The sequence below is a fragment of the Mastigoproctus giganteus genome, chromosome 12 (assembly GCF_048544385.1).
Source record: "Mastigoproctus giganteus isolate SK-2022 chromosome 12, ASM4854438v1, whole genome shotgun sequence".
Classification (NCBI taxonomy): Eukaryota; Metazoa; Arthropoda; class Arachnida; order Uropygi; family Thelyphonidae; genus Mastigoproctus; species Mastigoproctus giganteus.
Window position 1 is genome coordinate 79,260,490 of NC_143586.1, and position 22,707 is coordinate 79,283,196.

The 22,707-nt window shown below is 40.6% G+C and overlaps 1 protein-coding gene across 1 annotated transcript in view; it reads right to left on the minus strand.

Moving 5' to 3' along the window:
• The window catches only part of LOC150077215 (tyrosyl-DNA phosphodiesterase 2-like), a 115,331-nt gene extending 93,392 nt beyond the window's left edge, over positions 1-21,939 (minus strand). The window contains exon 1 of the mRNA XM_090386908.1: positions 21,699-21,939. Coding sequence (XP_090243034.1) covers positions 21,699-21,836 — 138 coding nt within the window. The 5' untranslated portion in view covers positions 21,837-21,939. The remainder of the gene's footprint in view (positions 1-21,698) is intronic.
• Between the last annotated feature and the right edge of the window lie 768 nt (positions 21,940-22,707).

Here is a 22,707-nt window from a genome sequence, read left to right on the forward strand (position 1 = left end):
GAAATAAAATCAACTGCAGTGAAGACAGTAACAATAGATGTTTTATTCTGAGAAGTCCCTTGCGGTAAAATCAAACAGGATGGTTGGTTGGTTGGTCGAGTTTTATTGGCGCATCAGCAACTAAGGCTATAATGAGCCAAAACCTTGTCATAAAAAGGTAAAACTTTCAGTGACCTAATGAATTAGGTCACTAAGTCAGGGTATAAAAACAACTATAAACTGTAAAAGACAAATATCAGTAAACAAATAACAATAATAAATCTTTAAAAAAATAAGATTTTTTTTTTTTTTTAAATATGAGTAAAAAGGTTTACACTGTTTTTAGGAAATTAAAAATAGCAGACACATGGTCATTGTCGGATAAAATCTGACTGAGTGTATACGGCTCAGTCAGATGGTTAAAAGCGGTAAAACGAGCATTTCTAAAATTGGTACAGTCACATAAAATATGTTTAACGGATAAAATGGTGTCGCACTGCTCGCACATAGGAGGGTCATCAGCCCTCAGCAAAAAGGAGTGTGTAACATGACAGTGTCCTATGCGGAGCCGAGTGGACGACCGGGCTAGCCAGGTGGGTAAAGTGCCTGCCTGGCAACCCAAAGGTCGCGGGTTCGATTCCCGCCTCGGGCTTGGATCAAAGTACTGCAAAAACCTTGGGAGGTGCAATATGGCCACAGAAGCTGATGCACCAACAATACCAAAAAAAAAAAAAAAAAAAAAAATGCGGAGCCGAGCAAGAACAACTTCCTCTTTGCGATCCTTGCGTAAGCTGGACCGCCAAGGATGGATCACAGGCTTAATTTGACATAGTTTGTTTGTAGTAATCAGTCGATGCCACGAATCTTGCCACTGAGATAGTAGGTTACTACGGATCACTTGCCTGTAGTCTGTATAGGGGACTAACAGGTCAAGATTATCCGTCAGGGCTGCCGATTTGGCTGCAGTGTCAGCCAAATCATTTCCTCTAATCCCGATGTGACTGGGGATCCAGCAGAAGCGGATATCGAATCCACTTACATAGAGGCTGTATATTATCTGCTGAATTCGGGACAGGGTTGGATGATTAGTGTGTGACATTGCTGATAAAGCCTGTAGTGCATTCATTGAGTCGGCATATATAATACACCGTTGGTAACGGTGTTTTCTTATGTGATCTAGAGCTAACTCTATGGCATGCAGCTCTGCAGTGTAAATGCTGCAGTCAAGGGGTATCTGCTCTGATATGGTATTATCTGGAAAGACAGCAGCAGATCCCACATACGATTCTGACTTCGAACCGTCTGTGTAAACTGGCAAGAAGTCAGAATGTTCTGCACGGTGTTGTGAATAGAGCTGAAGGTAGACAGAAATTGGAGTATTCGACTTCTCGCTCCACCCCTTCCACCCTGCATGCCAGGGTGGAAGGGGCTCCTTTGGTGATCGAGCGACCTTGTCTACCGAGATGTTAAGCTCATTGAATAGCTCTTGAACACGAATGCCAAATGGACGATTGGCGGTCCGTCGTGTGTTGTAGAGATTTTCCCATCGTGGCTCGAAAACAGATGTCCACGTGGGATGGTCTGGCAGGGACTTCAGCTTGAAGGCATATTGTAGAGACAACTGCATTCGTCGAAGCGACAAGGATGGTTCATTTGCTTCAACATACAGACTTTGGACAGGTGATGTTCTGAATGCACCAGTAGCAATACGAATGGCTTGATGATGGATGGGGTCAAGCCAACGAACAGCGCTATTTCTGGCAGATGCATATACCTGAGACCCATAATCTAATTTTGAGCGTACAAGTGCACGGTATAGACGTAAGAGAGGGCATCGGTCTGCACTCCAAGAGGTAGAAGAGAGAGAGCGGAGGATGTTAAGCCCTCTCGTGCACTTTGTGCGAAGCTGACGAATATGTTGGACAAATGTCAGCTTTTTGTCAAAAATGAGTCCCAGGAATTTCGCCTCTGATACAACTGGAATGGTGCTTTGTCCAAGTCGTAATTCAGGCTCAGGGTGGAGGTTACGTTTGCGACAAAAATGTACGCAAACGGTCTTCTCCGGTGAGAACCTGAAACCATTGGCCGTGGCCCAGGAGTTAAGAATCAAACAGGAAGTTACCCTTTATGTTACCAAAGATAATTCGTTATAGTAGGGGAACAAACTGTTTTCTGCTTCTAATAGACATATTAGAGAGAGAGAGAGAGAGAGAGAGAGAGAGAGAGAGAGAGAGAGAGAGAGAGAGAGAGAGAGAGAGAGAAGAATTATGTGGCATGGAAGTTGGTCAAATCTGATAAATATGTTGGTGAAATTATAATCCCCCTTCTTCAAGTATTTTCCAATATTCCCAAAGGGGATAATCTCAAGAAAATGCAATTTAGAAGACAGAGTGGAGCAGTAATGGCTTGCAATCTGGACAGTATTCATTGTGGGGAAACAACCTCTTCTCAAGTTAGTAAAACCAAAAGAGAGAGAGAGAGAGAGAGAGAGAGAGAGAGAGAGAGAGAGAGAGAGAGAGAGAGAGAGAGAGAGAGAGAGAGAATGTAAATCAATTTTTCAATAGGATACATCTTTTTATTGCAGCTCAAAACAGAAAATGCAGACTTCGAACAGTATGTGACCCTGGATGGTGAATTATTTTTTGGCTTGTACTAAAAATGAATTTCTCCCTTTGTGATAACATCAAATGCACTCCAAGGATATACTGAAATATTTTGTAACAATACAAATAATAACAATATTTTGTGAATAATCGTTAGTCATAGTGTTCTCTGTATTGTTACAAAATATTGTAATTTTGTAACAATATACATTACAAAAAATAATCCATTATTCACAGTGGATGATTTTTTTATTCTTTCGCACGCCATTTTTCGAAGTTTATAACAGAACTAATAATTACATTTTCTTGAAATTTCGTTAGAAGATCAAATATACACCCAGAAAATGTGATGTACCGATATTGTTTCCTAAAAACAATTACAATAAACAAACTTTTTTTTTAAACAAATGTGCATTGTAGTGTTATCAGTTTTACACCAGTTTATTTTTATTTTTTTTTATTTCCAGTGTGGCTTCCAATAGATGAATTTCCTTGATTTTGTGTTAGTAGAATTTCATGATATAAAAAAAGATTGATACATACATAACTGCATTTAGCATACATGCTGATATGACTGCACTGAGCTGCAGGTGCACGTTTAATACAGTCGAGCTCAACGCTTGCATGCATGTACATGCAGTGGAGCAACTCTCTAAAATGCTGTTTTAGTCCATCTACTGTATAAAAATTATTTGCAGGCCATAGGCTGGACGCCACTGTCATATATGATAATAAGGCAGGGCCATGCCAGTAAGATGCTTAGAATTACTAAACAATTCATTCTAGATGGCCAGTGGTACTTACCATTCTTGCCAGCCAAGTGGGAGTTGTTTGCCTCCTGAAATAGTCATTACTGCCCTTTATTTATACAGGATTCATCTATCTCTGAGTCCTCCTGTGTTCCCATCAAATCAGTGCTTACCACAAAATCATTAAAATTTTAGAGTTTGATACACTTCTTGCATCTCCTTCCCTAAAGAATTCCTCATGTGTGAGTGTAGCTGCAGAATAGCTATTCAGTTTGTTAGCAACCTGAGAAGGATCATCTACAATTAAACTAGTCATATCATGAAGTTTCCAACCTTTTTTGACTCGAGAAGCAATTTCAACGTAATATTTTTTATTGCGAACCCCTTTCAACGTAATATTTTTAATGCGAACCATTAAGCCTATATTCTCTGAAATCGTATAATATTTCTGAATTTTTATTATAAAATATTTCTATTACAGTAATACCCCGACTTACGCGAACTCGGAGTTACGCGGTTCTTGATTTTTTCGTTTGGCAACGCTGCCGCCCACTATCTTCAAGGTCATTTTTCATATGTTATCGATATACGGTGCGACGGCGGAGAATGAGAGCGAAAGATGAACAAAATTCAACTTTGCTGCTTTTATGTTTTTTATATCAGTGAAGGGGAAACACATTTCACCATAATAACGTAAAAACCAACACAATTCCAGCTATTGGTATAATCGCAAATGCAATTAGATCGAGTTTACTACCAGTTTATAACAGATTTCACTAGCAGAAACGCAACTGGATTTTTATTGTTTTATGGTAGTAACCCCTAGAAATGTGAGGTGTTAATAGCGTATCTCTGCCTTTATGGTGTTGTTTATTCAGTTGCTACATGCGCGCAGCTTTGTTTATGCGTATCAAGCATGCCTCCTCGTTTTGTAATTGTGCTTTATTCCCTAAAAATGAGTAAAATACTTAATTAAAAGGTGTGAAAAGGAAGCGTCCTGGTGAAGACACTGCAGATTCAGAGAGAAAAAGAAAAGCAATTATCGATAAACAGAGGCGGACTGGGTCAAAAATTCTTACCCGGGAAAATTTATAGTGGCCTCATACTATGGTTTATGGCCAAAATCACACTGGCCCACCGGGGTTTCCCCGGTAAGGCTTATGGCCAGTCCGCCTCTGTCGATAGAGAAAAAATATGAAATTGTGAAACGCTTTGAGCGAAATGAAAGACCATGTGATATTGCACGTGCTACAGGCCTAAATGAAGCAACGGCGAAAAGCACATGACAATTGCAAACTTGACAGGTTGAAAATTGAAAAGGGCTTAAAAATTTTAGAAAACATAGACTCCAATGAAGAACGCGTTATAGCTACAAAGCAAGGAATAAAAAAAATTATTAGCTTGCTACGAAGAAATTCTGCGTGAAAAAAAGAACGCGCTGTGTCGTCAGACGAATTTGTTAGATTTTATGAAGCCATCGACATCGAAATAACTTTTTAACGTAAGTCATTTGTTTTTTAATACATATTTTGTATTAATATGTATAAAGAACTGCAATTTTATTAATATTTTTCTTCTAAACTAGTGTTTTTGTTAGTCCTTGGTCCCAATTAAGCAAAATTTATATGTATTTATATGCAAAGTTGTACCCCGACTTACGCGAATTCAACTTACGCGATTTTCGTCGGACCCACCTATCACGTAACTTCGGGGTATTACTGTACTATGTTTTTATAAGTGAAATTGCATAATAATAAAAATTATTATTATTATTTATATACTTTGTAAAGTAGTTATGAATCAGTCCAAACAGGTTTCGAACAGGCTAAGAGTAAAAAACTTGCTTCTTATCCAAATAGTAACTGAGCACTTTGGCCGCAATTTTTGCCCATCTCTGCCTAATCCAGATGATTCTATTGCCACTTCAACCAAGGATAAAGCTGACCTGCTAGCATTCTATTTTTATTCCAACTCATGTATTGATGACCTTGGTAAATCATCTCAAACCATTCGCAGTACACTCCATTCAATCCCTCCTGTGGTTTTTGGTCAAGAAGGTGTCAAGGATTTTGACAAATCTGATGCTAAGAAAGCTCCAAGTCCTGGTGGTATTTCTCCACTTGTACTCAAAACCTGTGCCCCTGAACTTACTCCTGTTTTGTGTCATTTTTTTTTCACTTTCTTATTCTAAAGGTTTTTTCCCCTTCTGCTTGGAAATTTGCTCATATCCAGCCAGTCCCTAAACAGGGTGAAAAATCCCTTCCATCCAATTATCGTCCCATTGCAATTACTTCTACCCTTTCCAAAGTAATGGAGAAATCAATTAATCGCCAACTCAAACAGTATCTGGAAATCTTTCATCTGATCAATGATTGCCAGTATGGATTCCGTCAGTGTCGTTCTACTGGAGATATTCTGACTTATGCTACCCATCATGGACAAATTCAATGGAAAAGTTTGGTGAAACTCAAGTCCATTGCTCTTTTCATTTCAAAGGCTTTTGATCGTGCTTGGCATTTAAGTCTTCTAAAAAAGTTTCAATTCTACAGTTTGCTAGCTGTTCTTTGTAATTGAATATCCAGTTTTTTTCTCTGACCGCTCACTGCAGGTGATGGTAGACGGCTCTCTGTCTTCTAACTTCTTCATGAATGCTGGTGCCCCCCAAGGTTCAGTTCTTTCTCCCACTCTTTTCCTCTTGTATATTAATGACCTTCTTCCATTGACTGCAAATTCTATCCACAGTTCTGCTGATGATAGCACATTGCAATTGCATTCCACCTTCCAGTTTGAGAAACTTTGCCTTGCTCAAAGCTTCAACTTCTCGAGTATCCACTGTGAAATCCTTAAATGCTGACCTTCAGGTAATTTTCCAGTGGGGCAAAGATAACTTAATTTTAATCCTTCTAAAACTCAGTCGTGTCTTGTATATTGCAAAAAGGATTCTTCTGCTCTTGTGCTTATCTTCAATGACACGCTGATTTTTAGGCAGGATCTTGGGGAATACCCTGACCCAATCTCTCTTGGCGTAAAGTACATTACACTGCTTCCTCTGCATCTAAAAACTGGGTTTTCTCTTTCGCTCTCGGCATTACTTTTCTTCCAAACAGCTGTTCACTCTGTATAAATTGCAAATCTGCTGTACCATGGAATATTGTTCCCACATCTGGGGCAGTGCCCCCCCTCTCTCTCTTTCAGGCTTCTAGATTCCATTCAAAAGAGGGCAGTTAGGTCAATTAATGTCTCGTCTCTAACAGTCTCTCCACTCTCTGTATTCATAGACTTTCTGTTTCTGTTGCATGCCTTTTCTATAGATACTTGCATGGGCACTGGTCTTCTGAATTGGCTTCTATAATTCCTGCTCTTTCTTTCAAAGCAGTCCGAACATGTGCCGCAACCAGTCCACATCCTTTTACTGTCCAAGTTCAAACTCACAGAACCAATTTTCTTCTTCCTCATTTATCTTCAGTTTTCTGGAACAACCTTCCTTCATAAGTATTTCCTGAAAATTACAATCTGCAGAAGTTCAAGTCCAATGTCAACAAGTATCTTCTTTCATCTTTTCAATCTTCATTCAACCCATGCACAGTACTAAGTACTACAGGTTCTAAAAAAAAAAAAAAAAAAAGTACCTATACAAAATAATGATCCTTGAGAATGAAAAAAAAAAATCTAGTATGGAAAACAGATTTCTTTAACATGATATACTGTAAGATAGTAAACTAATTATAAAGAATTGTGGGAGATGTGGTTTCTTTCTTTGGCAATTCTTTACTTTTATTTTACTTTATTATTAGTTACATTTTGTAGTTTAGAATAATATACCTATGTAAACCTAAGCAGATGTCATTACAGAATTTTTAGTGCGAACCCCCCTGGTTGGGAACCGCTGATAGACCAATGTGATTCATCCCCTTCCTTCTAACGTTTAATAACTAAAGAAGTCTTTGCTGCTTTTCTTTGCATTCTTTGCTAGAGATTTCTTGTAATCTGTCTTAGCCTTCTTGACTCTCTTTGTAACTTGATTGAAGACTAGTTTATATCTGCCATAGGCTTCTGTATCAGCTGACAATTTATATGCATTCCATGCATTTTTCTTCTCTTCCCCAAGTATCATCAGTACATGTGACATCCATTTTGAATTAAACCTTGAACAGTATTTCTTATTTGGTGTGAAAAGCCTAGCAGCTTCTACAATTTCTTCCCTGAATGTTTCCCATTTAGAATTTGCTGTTGTAAACATCATCAGTTGGTCACACTGCATACTTTAAAATCTGTCTGAGACCTCTGTTGTCACCCTTGTGAAAACATAAGCCTTTCCCTTTATCCTTGACAGTAGTTATGTCTTTAATTTAATTCCACATTAGTACACTGTGATCCATGCCATCCAGTGTCTTTTACCTGCAGATTCTTAATGCATGAAGAATCACTGCCGATAACCAGATCAAGAGTATTGCCTCCTCTTGTTGCCTCTCTAAAATGCTTCAGTAGAAAACATTCATTCAATAAATACACAAATGTCTTGCTAATGTATGTGACCAACACAGAAGTTTCAGTGAATGTGTGGCAAGTTAAAATCCCCAATTATTAGATATTCTGATTTAATGGCCCACTGTTTCTATTTGTTATACTCATCACAGCTATTAGGCCCATAACTTTCTCCTACTCTCATTTTTGTTTTCCCAGTTCTTATGTCACACCAAACTGACTCAACACTGTACAGGCCACCCATGTCTACTGGATGCACTGCCTTAGATTTAATATGCTTCCTAATTAACAGCATAACTCCTCTCCCCCTCCTATCCTTTCCCTCTTTCTTACAGGGCATGGATCCTTCAAGGATAAACTGACCTCCCAGGGAATTACTGATGATCCTATTTGTAACTATGGCAAAATTGAAACGTGGGAGGACGTCATGTGTCACTACCCAGACTATGAGGATCACAGGTGTCATCTAATTTCTAAAATCCACAACCTACCAAATGGTCAAAATCATCTCTTTGTTACACAGGAGCACTACTACAAAGCACTGACTGAGTATGCACAGGCAGCGTTCATGACTCACCGACTGAATATAAATGGGACTCAGAGTCTGAGGCTCTGCTGGGGTCCCAACTTAAATGCTCCTGTCTAAACATACAAATTTGACCACCAGATCTGACACTACCTGATTTGACTGCAAAACACCTAATGGTGCAGGATGCTGACGCTGCTACAGTGTGGGATGATCCTGGAGTAGATCTCCTGGATGGTGCCTCAGTGTGCCAACAATGCTTAACACCTAGCATGGTGTGGGATGAATTCGGGGCAACTTTGCTGCCAGAGCAACCCTGACTTCAACAAAGGACTTCAATTCTAAAGGTATGAATTGCTGACACCATTAGGTGTGGGATGCTGACGCTATCACAGCGTGGGATAACTGCCTGGACTCTCAGGCACCAAACTGTCGCCTAAGCGGCGCGTGACTACAGGGGAAGTCATATCTAGAGGAACCCTATATAAATAAAGGACTAATCAACGCCATCTGTTTCAGGTTACTGTGCCCCCCACCTGACAATTGCAAATAGCAAGTCCCACTGGTTATCTGGGGGAGGAGTAGTGGAGATCAGCTGCTTGCATCAGCCTGGGGTAAATCTTAATAGCCTCCAGGGCTATGCTGGATATACATCAATGATGATGGGGGTCCAGCAGTATATTCTGCAACACATGGCTAGGAGTTTCACTCCCCCTGTTGGCCATGCATTTCTATGAACAGGATGTTAGTTTTCCCTGTCTGGAATGCTGTAAACATCTTCCACCTTGACATGAGATCTCTGCGTCCATGTGGCAACCTCGTGGGTTTTACCCATGACCTTTTACTCCCCTTTCCCTGGGGAAGATAACCTCCCAAGTACACCCCCTCTCCACTCTACTCCCATTTCTCTCTGGGTGGATGTTTCCAACTGCATCCACCACCTATTATTCCCTCCTTCTGCCCTCCCCTTCACTACTCTAGGGATCCCTTTTCCTCCCCTCCTCTCCATAGCTGGAACCCTCCCCTCCCATCCCCCTTCTCATCTGATGGACAAATACTCCCCTTAAGAAGGATGGGCATCCAGTTTCAGGGGTCCCCAACTATCACCCCTTTTCCACCTCCATTTTTATCCCTCTTCTCTTTTTTTTTTTTTTCTGGGCCCTCCCCGAGAAGCTCAAGCAACCCCATGGTTTGCCCTGCCAGAGTACTCTTCCTACTGACTCAGCCTGCCTCCCCATGGTGAAGGACGGTAACTAGAGGTTTGTGGCCTCCACAGATTCCTAGGCTAAGAGATTGGATGAAACCATAACACAGCTCTATATTAACACTTCACAAACACTTACTAACTCACACCATCTGGCCTTTGCAGAGTTCTGTACATGTCACAGAGTTGGGGTTGGTTGGTTGTTAGGAGTTTTATGGTGCATCAGCATCTAAGGCTATTATGCGCAAAGTCTAAAGATATATAAAATATAAAGATATAAAAATAATATATCTGATTAATATATTATAAACAAATGTATGACATAAAAACAATTAAAACATATTAAATGTTAAAGTAGTCTAAATAACACTATATAGATTAATCAGTTGTAAAAACCTGAATACATCTGACACATTGTCATCGTCCGATAAAATCTGCCTGAGTATATAAGGCTCAGACAGATGGGCAAAACATAAACGCCGTTCATTACCAAGACGTACATTCTACTAAAATATGACGAATAGTTAAACTTGCTTTACAATGTCTACACACAGGACAATCATCAGCCCTCAGCAAATAGGAATGCATAAGGTGACAATGTCCTATGCGTAGCTGAGCAAGAACTACTTCCTCCTGGCAAATCCAACGCTGACTGGAATACTGATGCATTATTACAGGCTTGATTTCGTTTAGTTTGCTGGTAGGACACCCATTCCAAGATTCTTGCTAACGTGTGCATAATTTTTTGTGGATTAGTTGCCTACAATCTGTATGAGGGCCTGACAAGCGGCCTGATGAGACTTGGTGGCGCTGCTGATTTGGCTGCTGCATCTGCAAAGTCATTCCCTCTGATACCAACATGGCTAGGGATCCATGGGACCCAAACGCTGACTGGAATACTGATGCATTATTACAGGCTTGATTTCGTTTAGTTTGCTGGTAGGGCACCCATTCCAAGATTCTTGCTAATGTGCGCGTAATTTTTTGTGGATTAGTTGCCTACAATCTATATAAGGGCCTGACAAGCGGCCTGATGAGACTTTGTGGCACTGCTGATTTGGCTGCTGCATCTGCAAAGTCATTCCCTCTGATACCAACATGGCTAGGGATCCAGCAAAAGCAAATATCAAAATTTAACTCTGAAAGGGAGTATATTTGCTGCACCCGACATAGTACTGGGTGAGTGCTTCTCACGTTGGATAAGGCCTGTAATGCGCTTAGGGAGTCAGCATATAACATGCACCTTTGGTACTGGTGGGTTTTTATATGATCCAAGGCTAGTTCTACTGCTTGTAGCTCTGCAGTGTATGTGCTACATTCATATTATACGACTGCAGATTGTTTTGCTTGGAAAAATCACAAGCAGATCCCATGAACTCTTCAGACTTTGAGCCATCTGTATAAAGGCAAGTTGGGGTATTTGGCATGCTGTGCTGCAAAGAGTTGCCAATATATACATGCCGATGTGTTAGCTTTCAGCCAGCTCCTAAGATTGAAATCACAAGATGGAGAGTGTATATTCCAAGGAGGAAGGACTTGCTTGGCTGACATGGATATATTATCCAACGTGAAGTTAATATCATGAACCAGCTCTTGAATCCTGATACCAAAAGGCCAACTGGCATTTTTGTGTGTATTATATAGATTTTCCACTGTAGCATATAAACAGATGCCCACATAGGATGGATTTTATTTTTATGGCATATTGTAACGACAATTGCTAATGTCAAAACATCAATGGTGGTTCAATGGCTTCAACGTATAGACTTTGGACAGGAGAAGTACAAAATGCCCCTGTGGCAATCTGGATGGCTCTATGGTGGATCTGGGTAAAGCCATCGGAGTACAGAATTTGTAGCAGAGGAATAAGCTTGGGAACCATAGTCAAGTTTAGAGTAAACAAGTGCTCGGTATAGACGCAAAAACGTGCTTCTATCTGCTCAACAAAAGTTGGAGGAGATCGCACTGAGCATGTTTAAACCTCTCATGCATTTTGCTCTGGGCTGACGGATATGGTGTAGGAATGTCAGCTTTTGATCAGAGATGAGTCCCAAAAATTTTGTTTCTGCTACCACAGGAACTGGATTCTGTCCAAGTCTGAGTTCCGGGTCAGGATGCAGCAGATTCCGTTTGTGGCAGAAATGCAAACAAACGGTCTTTTTGAGCAGAAAACCGAAACCCATTGGCTAAAGCCCAGGAACTAAGGTGGTTGACTGCTTGTTGCAATTGTCACTCAATAACTCTCATGCTATAGGAGTGACAAAAAATACTAAAATCATCTACATACAAGGCACTATTTACTAAAGGAGAAAGCTGTTTTGTAATGTAATGGAGTTAACTTTGACTGCAAACAGCATAACACTGAGGACAGAGCTTTGGGGAACTCCTTCCTCTTGACAGAAAAAGTGGGAGACACTGTATTTAACACGAACCTGGAAGAGTTGTTTTGATAAAAAATTTCTAACAAAAGTAGAAAGGTGACCTCTAACACCAAAAGAATAAAGATCTTTTAAAACACCATACTTACAGGTTGTGTCACAAGCTTTTTCCATGTCAAAGAAAACTGATACCAAGTGCTCACGCTTTATAAACGCATCGCGAATCACTGTTTCCAATTGAATTAAATGGTCCAGAGTGGACCGATTCCTTCAGAAGCCGCCACACTGAATCTTGTTCAAATGGTCATTTGCCTCAAGGTAATATATAAGGCGAGCATTCACCATTTTTTCCAAAACCTTACACAAGCAACTGGTCAGAGCAATGGGTCAATAGTTGTTGGGAATTTTGGGTCCTTTCCTGGCTTTGGGAATGCGAGAACGATTGCCCTATGCAAAGAATCGGGAAACTGATCCTCTAAGTAAATTCGGTTGTAGAGATATAGCAACAGCTCTAGAGAGTGAGATGGAAAGTGTTTTATCATCTCATACTGAATATCATCTGGTCCTACGACACTCACTTTTGAGGAAGCAAGTGCAATGATTAATTCCACTTGACTAAAGGGCAGGTTATAAGACTTGGCTTTGCTTGAAGAGAAGTTGTTTTTGTTACTCGACTTTCTTCTTTAAAACTGGGACCTCTGCAGAGTATGAGGTTTCAGCAGATATGCTGGAGAATACTTCTCTTAGAGCACTGGCAATAGCAGTTCGGTCTGCTAATGTACAACCATTATGTTGTAACATAGATGAGGGAACTGATGTGTATTTACCCTTCGTTTTCCGAATTTTATCCGAGACAACTTTGGCACTAGTCATCTCGTTAAATGAGGATGTAAACTTGACCTAGCATTCCTTTTGGCTCTGTCGGCATATAAATCGTGCTTTGGCATGGACACGTTTAAAGGCTATAAGATTTTCGGTGGTGGCGTAACGTCGGAATTTTCTCCCATGCCCGATTTTGTAACTTTCTTGCTTCTTTACATGCTTGGTTCCACCATGGCTTTGGAAAACGTGGACATCAGGAGAATGTTTTTGGAATTGCAATTGCTGCTGCATGGATAACATACTTTGTGATAAACTTCACTGGTTCATCAATTGATTTCTGTTGAATTTGCACAGGATCAAATTCCGTAAGCCGTGAAAATGTACTCCAGTCTGCTTGATCATACTTCCACCGTGGAATTCTAAATGGATGACAAGGTTGTCCATCCACTATGGTAGATATTACGGGAAAGTGATCGCTTCCATAAGGATTCTGTTCCACTTCCCAGGAAAGCATCGGTAGTAGAGAAGGTGAGCAGGTGGAGAGAGATGGATAACATACTTTGTGATAAACTTCACTGGTTCATCAATTGATTTCTGTTGAATTTGCACAGGATCAAATTCCGTAAGCCGTGAAAATGTACTCCAGTCTGCTTGATCATACTTCCACCGTGGAATTCTAAATGGATGACAAGGTTGTCCATCCACTATGGTAGATATTACGGGAAAGTGATCGCTTCCATAAGGATTCTGTTCCACTTCCCAGGAAAGCATCGGTAGTAGAGAAGGTGAGCAGGTGGAGAGATCGCTGGCAGAGAAAGTACGGGTAGGCATATGGAAATGTGTTGATTCCCATATTTAGTAACGAAAGGCTGTTATAGTCAAGCACACGTTCAACAATACGATCTTGTTCATTAGTTTCTGCACTATCCCACAGGGTACTATGTCCATTAAAGTCTCCAAGAAGTAAAAAAAAGGGAGGGCAATTGCGTAATAAGATCGTCGAGATCTGCCTGGGAAATGTGTGTCCCAGGGGGCAAATATATAGAACATATTGTGAGAAAAGACCCCATTGCTAAGCGAATGGCTACTGTTTCTAAGTTATCACGTGGCAAGACTGAAATATCAGTTTGTGTTGAAATAGCAACCGGAACCACATACACAGCATTACTGCAACCAGAACCACAGACACAGAACACCAATATGCCGATCCCTGTGCTCGTCAGTCCTAGACACACCTCACAGAATCGAGTAGTCCCATGTCAGAACCACCCGTCTGCATCAAAGTACCTACAGTACCTGCCTGCACCATCTTTTATCAGAATGTGCGTAGTCTTAGGAACGAGCTTGACACTATGGTGCAAATTCTGCTCCCTGGATATTTTGACCTGCTTGCCATCACCAAAACCTGGCTCGATGATCAAGAATTCCTAGCGGCAGCTGCCCCAGCTGATTATGGGGTCGTATTCACATCTCGGATTGCATGCAAGGGTGGAGGCTTCGCAATATTTTACAAGAAATCCGCTTTCAAGCTATTCGATAATAAATTTAGTAACTCCCCTAATTATGAAGCAATCCTCGTTACGTTAGGATACAACTTCGTGACGTTTGACGTCTGTGTGGTGTATATACCCCCAACGCTTTCCCAGCAAATCATCCTTGAAATTTCCAACTGGTTAATCAATCAGCTGCATCCCACAGCTTCTCACTTAGTTTGTGGTGATTTCAATTTACCTCCTCAGCTATCTAATCTGAAAAAGGATCTTCTGGCACACTTGAGATGTGCTGACCTACAACTTATTAATGAAGCTCCAACCAGGGGGAATAACCTCTTAGATCTAGTTCTAGCCTCTATCCCTTGCACCCTTGATTACATTGCAGAAACATCATTTGACTCTGATCATGTCCCAATACATGTGACTGCATATCTGCCAGCCCCCAAATTAGAAGCCAGAAGGACAACAAAAAAGGTTGACACCACTAGCCCCAACTTACTTGATGTAGATAAGTGCATCAAAGCTGTGTCTCTCATTCCCTGGGTAGCCTTAGAGACTTGTGACCCAGAACTAGCTGTGAACATTCTCAAAAACTGGATCAACACGGTTGCCAAATATGCTGCCTCTAAAAAAATCACAACCAGTCCATATATAAGACTTTGGTGGAATTCTCAACTCAAAATGAGTTTCCAGCTGAAGCAACAGCTCCATTGCACATGGAAACAGTCGCAAAATAGCAATGATCGCATCGTTTATTCAAGGGCACGGGCTCAATTTAATCGCCTGAAATCTGAGGCAATCAAATTATACGTTAACCGTGATCTGGCTAAAGGAAAAATTCCATACAAGAAAGTGAACCTTCATTTTCCTTTGCAACTTGATCCTGAATTGTGGCTCGATTTCGTCCTGATCCTGAATTGTGGCTTGATCCTGAATTGTGGCCCCATCCTCACCAAGCAGATCTTGCCCAGTAATTCAGCCCAAATTCACTACTCCCTTCCAAACAGATCAACGATCACCAATCTGCTAGGGACCACGAATACTATCTTGTCAGCATTCGAGAAAAAGGCACGAACTAGCTGTTATGTAATTACTTAGACATTGAGGCTGCATTTGATGCCATCCAAGTAAACTAACTACTCACTCTCCTGGAATGCCACTTCCAGATCACAGGGAACATATTATGCTTTCTCTCCTCTCTTCTGCATAACAGAGTTATAATGCTTCATACAGAAGATCGCACCCTTACTAGATCCGTCACCGCAGGAGACCCACAAGGAGGGGTCCTTTCGGGCCTTCTGTTTTCATCTGTTATCTTCCCACTGGTTGCACATTCTCGATGTCTACTGAGCTATGCGGATGATATCAAGATATTCACTCCCATTATCCCTGGTCAAGACCTTGATCTCGTAAAAGCAGAAATTAACAACACTCTCACTGCAGTCACATCTTACCTCTGCCAGTTTTGGCTCAAGATCAATCCTGGTAAGTCCGAATTCATGGTGTATTCATTGAAGCAAACTCCTTCTCTCTGGCCTTCGGTCAGCAACACCGTCATCCCAATTGTGTCCAGCCATCGTGATTTGGGCGTTGTATTCGACTCCAAACTTCGATTCAACGCCCACATAGACATGCTACTCACACATGCTTCAAGACTCTGGTGGATAGCAAAACAGCATCTTCTTCATATCACAGATAAAAAGACAACCGTGAGGTACATAAGAACCTCACGGTTGTCTTTCCACCTTTACTCTATGCTGCCGAAATTTCGGTGTCAGCGGCACCGTCAATAAAGAAACCACTCTTTGCCACAGAATTCTGGCTCCAGCTCTGATTCACACCACGCAGCTTGCCGACTCTATCAGGATTCCACGGCTTCCCACCTTAGTCAACAACCAACGCCTCCTAGCAACAGTCAAGATGATAACAGGCATGATTGCAACACCTTCATTCTGGGATACCTGTGGCTGGAGGATTCCCCCTGCTACCCTTAGGGCCAATCCCGAGCTCTACTCGCATTCAGCACGACTCCATCTCTCGGACAGGTTCCTCCCTCAGCAGATGCTCAAGCAAACCCAGGCACTTGACGCCGACTTGAACAAATTCGCTGTTGATCGAACTTACCGGAAAAAAATTATGACTAGTAGGAGTAATCAGCAATGACTGATATGTACCTTGCATCTGTTCCTATCTGATTGAGCTGGTGCTCTTATCTCGACGTTAAGCCAGCTCAATCAGACTTAACTCTCATAAGGAGTTCTCTCCTTTGTATTAAAATATATTTTTATTTGTAAAATTACCTTTTTTTGTAAATAATTGTTCAATTTTCCCGGAAGTTTTGGGAGGCTGTAAACCCCTGGCTTTTTGGCCATGAAGGTCAATAAAGATTATCTCTCTCTCTCATAGAAACCTTCCTCAAAACCGCTTGTGCATAAGATTTTCCACTTATTACTGATGTTACCTCTGCTTCCGCATATGGGATGTTCTGTTCCATCTTTATTCTTTTAATTTGTTTTTCATCTTTCCATCTTTGGCATGCTCTTGAATATGCAGGGTGTTCACCGCCACAATTCAAGCATGCTGGTTTCGAGGTAGAACATTCCTTTTTGTCATGTTCCTTAGCTCCACAGTGGGCACAAGCAGGTGATCCACGTCATGCCATCTGAGAGTGGCCATATTTTTGACATCTGCAACATCGCAACGGGTTCGGAATGCACAGCCTTACAGGACAGTTCAGATAAACAGCCTTGATGGAAATAGGCGGTTAAATGTAAGGATAAGAACCCTAGTTGGGACTAGTTTTCCCTCCTTACACATAAATATCTTCTTAACGGCTGTCACTCCTTGATCTCTCAGTTTGGTGCATATCTCCTCTTCGGATGTTTCAAGGAGATCCCACTCAGCAATTACACCAAGCGATGTATTCAATGTCCTGTGTGGTGATATCTTAATTGGAATGCCCCAAGAGATGTTGCTTGCAGAAGCAATTCTGAATGTCGCACTGAGGAAGTTTCTACTAAAAGGTCACTGATCTAAGTCGTTTTACCGACTTCGGGAACCCTGCCAGCCCTTCAAGACCCTTCTGAATGAAGAAGGGTGACATTTTACCTATTTCCTTTTCACCAGTAGAATGTATGATAAGAAATTGAGATACAGGAGGTGGTGCAGCTTCTGTTCAGTGTTTCTTTTTTGATGTTATATTCTCTTCATCAATTTTAGGTAGGGGTCTAAAAGATTTAAATTACTCATAAGAGTAAAGAGAAAGTTTCTGATGCCCTAAGTACCTCACCCATCACGGAGGGCGCCTCCGTAGCCAGGTGGGAAGGAGCGGCAGTGCGTAGCACACGCTTCTTGGTTAAACCGGGGTTCGAGCCCGTCACCACCAAATACGGAGGATGCGGAAAGGTCAGGGAATGACCACCGCATATTCCCGGAGCAATATGGCCTTAGTTGCTAATGCTCCTAAAAACAAAATAACAAATAACCATCACGGAGCCCAACAAGGGTTTTTTTTTTTTTTTTTGATTTGGTAGTTGTTGGCGCATCGGCTTCTGTGGCCATATTGCACCTCCCAAGGTTTTTTCAGTACTTTGATCCAAGCCCGAGGCGGGAATCAAACCCGCGACCTTTGGGTTGCCGGGCAGGTACTTTACCCGCTCGGCTAGCCCGGTCGGCACCCAACAAGGGGACCCCCACTCGTGAAATAGCAGATACTGCTAGTTCACGAATGGGACACCAATTTCGCTTTGGAGCTTCATACCCACATTTCCAATAAGCCTTGATCCTGTTCCAGGACCAAAGGGAGGGAGACTTATTGGAACACAGTTGACCCTGGCAGTAAGAACCACCCGTCTTGTCAAAGCAGTGGCCAAAGTGGTATATTAGGGCCACCTGACACACCAGGATCTCCCTTTCTGCATTTCCACGTGTTGCAGCGCATGGCTGCAGACTTTGGATTCCAATGATTTACTCCTGGAACCAAGGTACGGGCATTAGATCCCAGTGATGCTAATCTGGAAAGCCAGCAGCAGCATCACTGGGAGGTCCCCTCACCACGTACAGGTGCCCACGTCGAGAGGACGGAGTTCGGGGAACCACAACTCTGTCCACTAGTCAAATTACACTATATCCTTTCTGTACAGCTGATAATGTGCACTTATGCACAAAGTGTATTCACAACTCACTGAATAAACATGAATGGGTTCCAAAGAGTCTGAGACCTTGGAGGGGTCCCAACTTAAGTACTCCTGTCTAAATAACTACCTTAACTGGAAGACCCAATTCTAATATTCACCCAATTCTGATTGTGGACACTGTCACAGTTTGGGATTAAATCCTGGAGTAGATCACCTGGATGAGCCACTCATGGCATCATTTGCTGAAACCATATTTGGTGTTGGATACACCATGCACCACGAGCTACCCTGTCTAAACAAAGGACCATCATAGCGTTGGATGTCTGAGAGGAAAGTGGAAGACAAATTGAAGCTAAACATAAAAAAGGCACCTTAGGTGAATGGGATTCATTGAACTATATTAAGAGTGGCAGCAAAGAAGGTAAGCAAACTTTTGTCTATAATTATGAGAGCATCTCTAGATTCAGGGGTGGTCCCTATGGACTGACTGGATATATGAAAAAGTATCCCCAATTCAAAAAAAGGGGAGGCAGGGATCAAAAGGTAACACGAGTAATTACATTGTTGTTAGCTTAACTCTTGTTCTAGGGAAAATAATGGAGTCACTGGTTAAAGAAGTAATGCAGGATCATGTAGACAAGAATGTAGTTATACTGCATTCACAGTATAACTACATTCGATCTTGGAGTGATCTTGTGTGATCAATCTGATTGGATACTGTGATGCAAAATTATTTTGATATCATATACTTGAATTTCTGGATATCCTTTAATTCTTTTGCACATAAAAATGACTGCCATTCAAATTAGTGCAGCATTAAGGGTATGTTACTACAATGGATAAAGGGATAGGTGAGTGGGAAAAGACAGGATGGTTATCAATGAACACTGCTCTTCTTGGACTAATGTTATTGGTGGAGTTCCCCAGGGTTTGGTGCTGGTCCCATTGTTGTTTTCTGTATTTATTAATGATATTGAAAGTATATCAGGATTAATGTCTAAGTTTGCAGATTTAAACATTGACAAATGTAAGATACTGCATATGGGTAGCAGTAATATCCCAGATTAATGTACCAAACTGTGTGGTACTACACTCAGAGTAATGGAATATTATAAGGTCTGGGAGTAATTTTGTAGTTAAATATAAATTCTTGGCAGCCCACCTTCATATTTAAGAGAACTTCAATATTAGACTCATGGGGTTTTGTCAATGTGCAAGAATTTTACAAGCTGCAAAGGGAAAAAAATATATATATAGTATGATGAATAAAAAAACCATATAAAATGTATAGGTCCCACAATATAGTCACATGATTATTCAATGTTTGCAGATGGATTATAATAGGCGCCTCCGTAGCCAGGTGGGAAGGAGCAGCACCAGTGCGTAGCACACGCTTCTTGATTAGACTAGGGTTCGAACCCGTCACCACCAAATATGGAGGATGCGGAAAGGTCAGGGAATGACCACCGTATATCCTGGAGCAATATGGCCTTAGTTGCTAATCCTCCAAATAACAAACAAACAAGCAGATGGATTATTATTAGAGAAGGGTATTTTTTTAAATAATTCAATTACAATAAGCTATTAAGTTTGATTTTTCATTCTCCTTGTCTTCATTTCTCATTTTTTGAGTCATCTGAAATTTTTTGGGCCTAAAACTTTTTTGTAGGCCTAAGGCACTGTGCTCTGGTATACAATGTGCCGCATGCACACTTGCATATATTTAAGCCTGACATGGCCAATGTCAGGCTTAAATATATGCAAGTGCTAAATATATGTTTAAATATTACATGATTTAAGCCTGACATGGCCAGGAGTAAGAGTGCAGTAGCACACACTGTTTGAGTGGACTGTGGTTCAAGCCTGTGACTGCTAAACACGATTAATGATTGTATTCATGACATTGTAAAAACCTCTTATGCCAACATATAAACAAGAAAACATAAGTACTGGACGTAATCTTTAGGGCTAGCATATCTTTTTCAACTATATGAATAGCTTGTGTGCACACACCACATGTGTTATATGCATGCTTATTACAGTTTTTTGTGGCATATGCTGAAGGATGAAACCAAAGAATGTGCAGAACAAAACTCTACATGAGGTTCCTATGAATACTTCTTTTGCTTTGGGCTCATTTTAAAAACAATACAAAAAGGAGAATATAATAGAGTGTAAATAATATATAACCCAGAGTTAAATATGCTGCACCAGAATGTTGTATATATGTTCAAAGGAATATTCTGACTTTTCAGTTCAATACTTTCTGGCAAAATAGCCTACCATTCAGTTATTATATACACACACCCTATAACAGATATTATGCTACATTAAAATGTCTAGAGAGGGATTGTAAGAGTGAAGCAAAAAATGGGTTATAATCTATAACTAAGTGAGGAGTATTTTAAGTATTTTGAGTGGAAAAATTCAACCACAATTTATTTAATAATTAATTTATATTTTAATAAAATATAACCTAATGGTCAAAGAGTGAAAATGTAGTGTTTAATTTTATTAATTTTAAATGTACAGCGATTTCAAAAACATTCAAGCAGTTACCATTTCGCTACAGCGTTCAAGATTTCTGGCATAAATTATGTAGTTGGTTGGCTGATTAATTCTGCACAAAAGATGGCTTATTGTGCCACATATATTATTATTATTATTATATTTAGCCATACAAGGAAGTCTGAGGCTTTTGCTGCCCGAGCCAAAAAAAAAAAAAAAATCTTGGGTTACCCTGAGAGAGAAAGAGGGACAAGAGTCAGAAGTAGAATGGAATCACCAAGAAAGAGAAGAATGATGATATCCAGCTCAGGACCCTGGTTGTGCCAATTCTATACTCACCAGATGTGAGCCCCTGGGGTTTGTTTGTTTGTTTGGTTTGGTTTTTTATGGCGCATTGGCAGCTGTGGCCCCTGGGGTAAAAAATACCGTGGCCCGTATGGGGATTTTTGCCAGTAAATAGTGCATATTCTTTAAAAGTTGGTTTGCTGTTTTTGGGATTTGAAATCCGTCCCTCATTGACATTTCGTGCAAAATAGGCTAAACAAAATATATTTTTAAACATAGGAGGAAGAGATCATCCTGTCCACACTAATTTACAATATCATCCGCATTTTAATATTATCAGAAATGATTAAAGTATCAATAACGTGTACACTTCTTACACACTGAACCACGGACCTGATAACGATATTATTTATCCATACAAAGTAGGTTGGAGATTCTTCTATCAGCAGGATGTCAACATTAATAATGTCAGCATCCTGCCCGTGCATCGTTAAATCCAAACATTAAATATAAAACGTGATATAAAATACCTCGAGGTTCCACTCTCTGTCCTGTAAATAAAACTGCGCACAAGCTGTGTCTGTACTAGTAATACTCGCAAATGATTCACACAAATTTTGACAAACTTCTGCGCTAGGAATATTGTCCTCTTCATCAGAGCAGCTCATATTTTATCTCACTTTATTCAACTGTAAGTAAATTCACCATTAATCGTCACTAACCACTCAACTGCACAGATTATTCTTACAAACTCGACAATGATGTTGACAACTGCACAGTATCCCTACATCCCATGTACTGTGAAATTAATATTCCCTCCATCTTTCCCGCGCATTTCACACTATTTAAAAAAAATCTTCCCTCATAGACAGCTCATCGCAAGAATATCGCATTTAATGATCTGAATGGTATTTTGAGAATCCAGATTATGAGAAACCTCATCAAGAGCAAATGAACTGAACTCTAATCCACTTAACTAAATGTTAAGAGTATTAGAGCCCAGCTTCATATGTAGGATTACACAGACGGGGAAAGAAGCTTTCACAACAAAAAGGAAACCAGTATGAATACTAGAATCATTAAATAAAGGAAGTTGTTGCCTTTGTAGAGTTTTAGGCGCATCTGCAACTAAGGCAACTGCTCCGTGTATATTGTCTGAAAATTTCGCATGTTCTGAGATCGATTTTCTGTTCTGCTGGACGAAGAACTCGAGTTTCCGGGAGAAAAACCATGCTCCCCTCTCCTCAGTTACCGACTAACTCAGCCACGTTGTGAAAAAGCCTCAAAAAAATTCCTCCTACCATCAACAGGATTCAAAGTCAAGTCTTTTCCACTGGGTGTGGGGAAGAGGGCGAATCTATCAACTCTGCTACCCACAAGTCCATAAAGGAAGTTCTCAGACTTATTCTACATCTTCCAAAAAAAAAGTGATCGTACAAATATACCTTATGAAATTAATTTGTACTTTATGTAATATCATATAAGTTGGCTATAAATCCAAGATAAACTAAATTTTCAGTTAGTGTCCATCATTAGGAT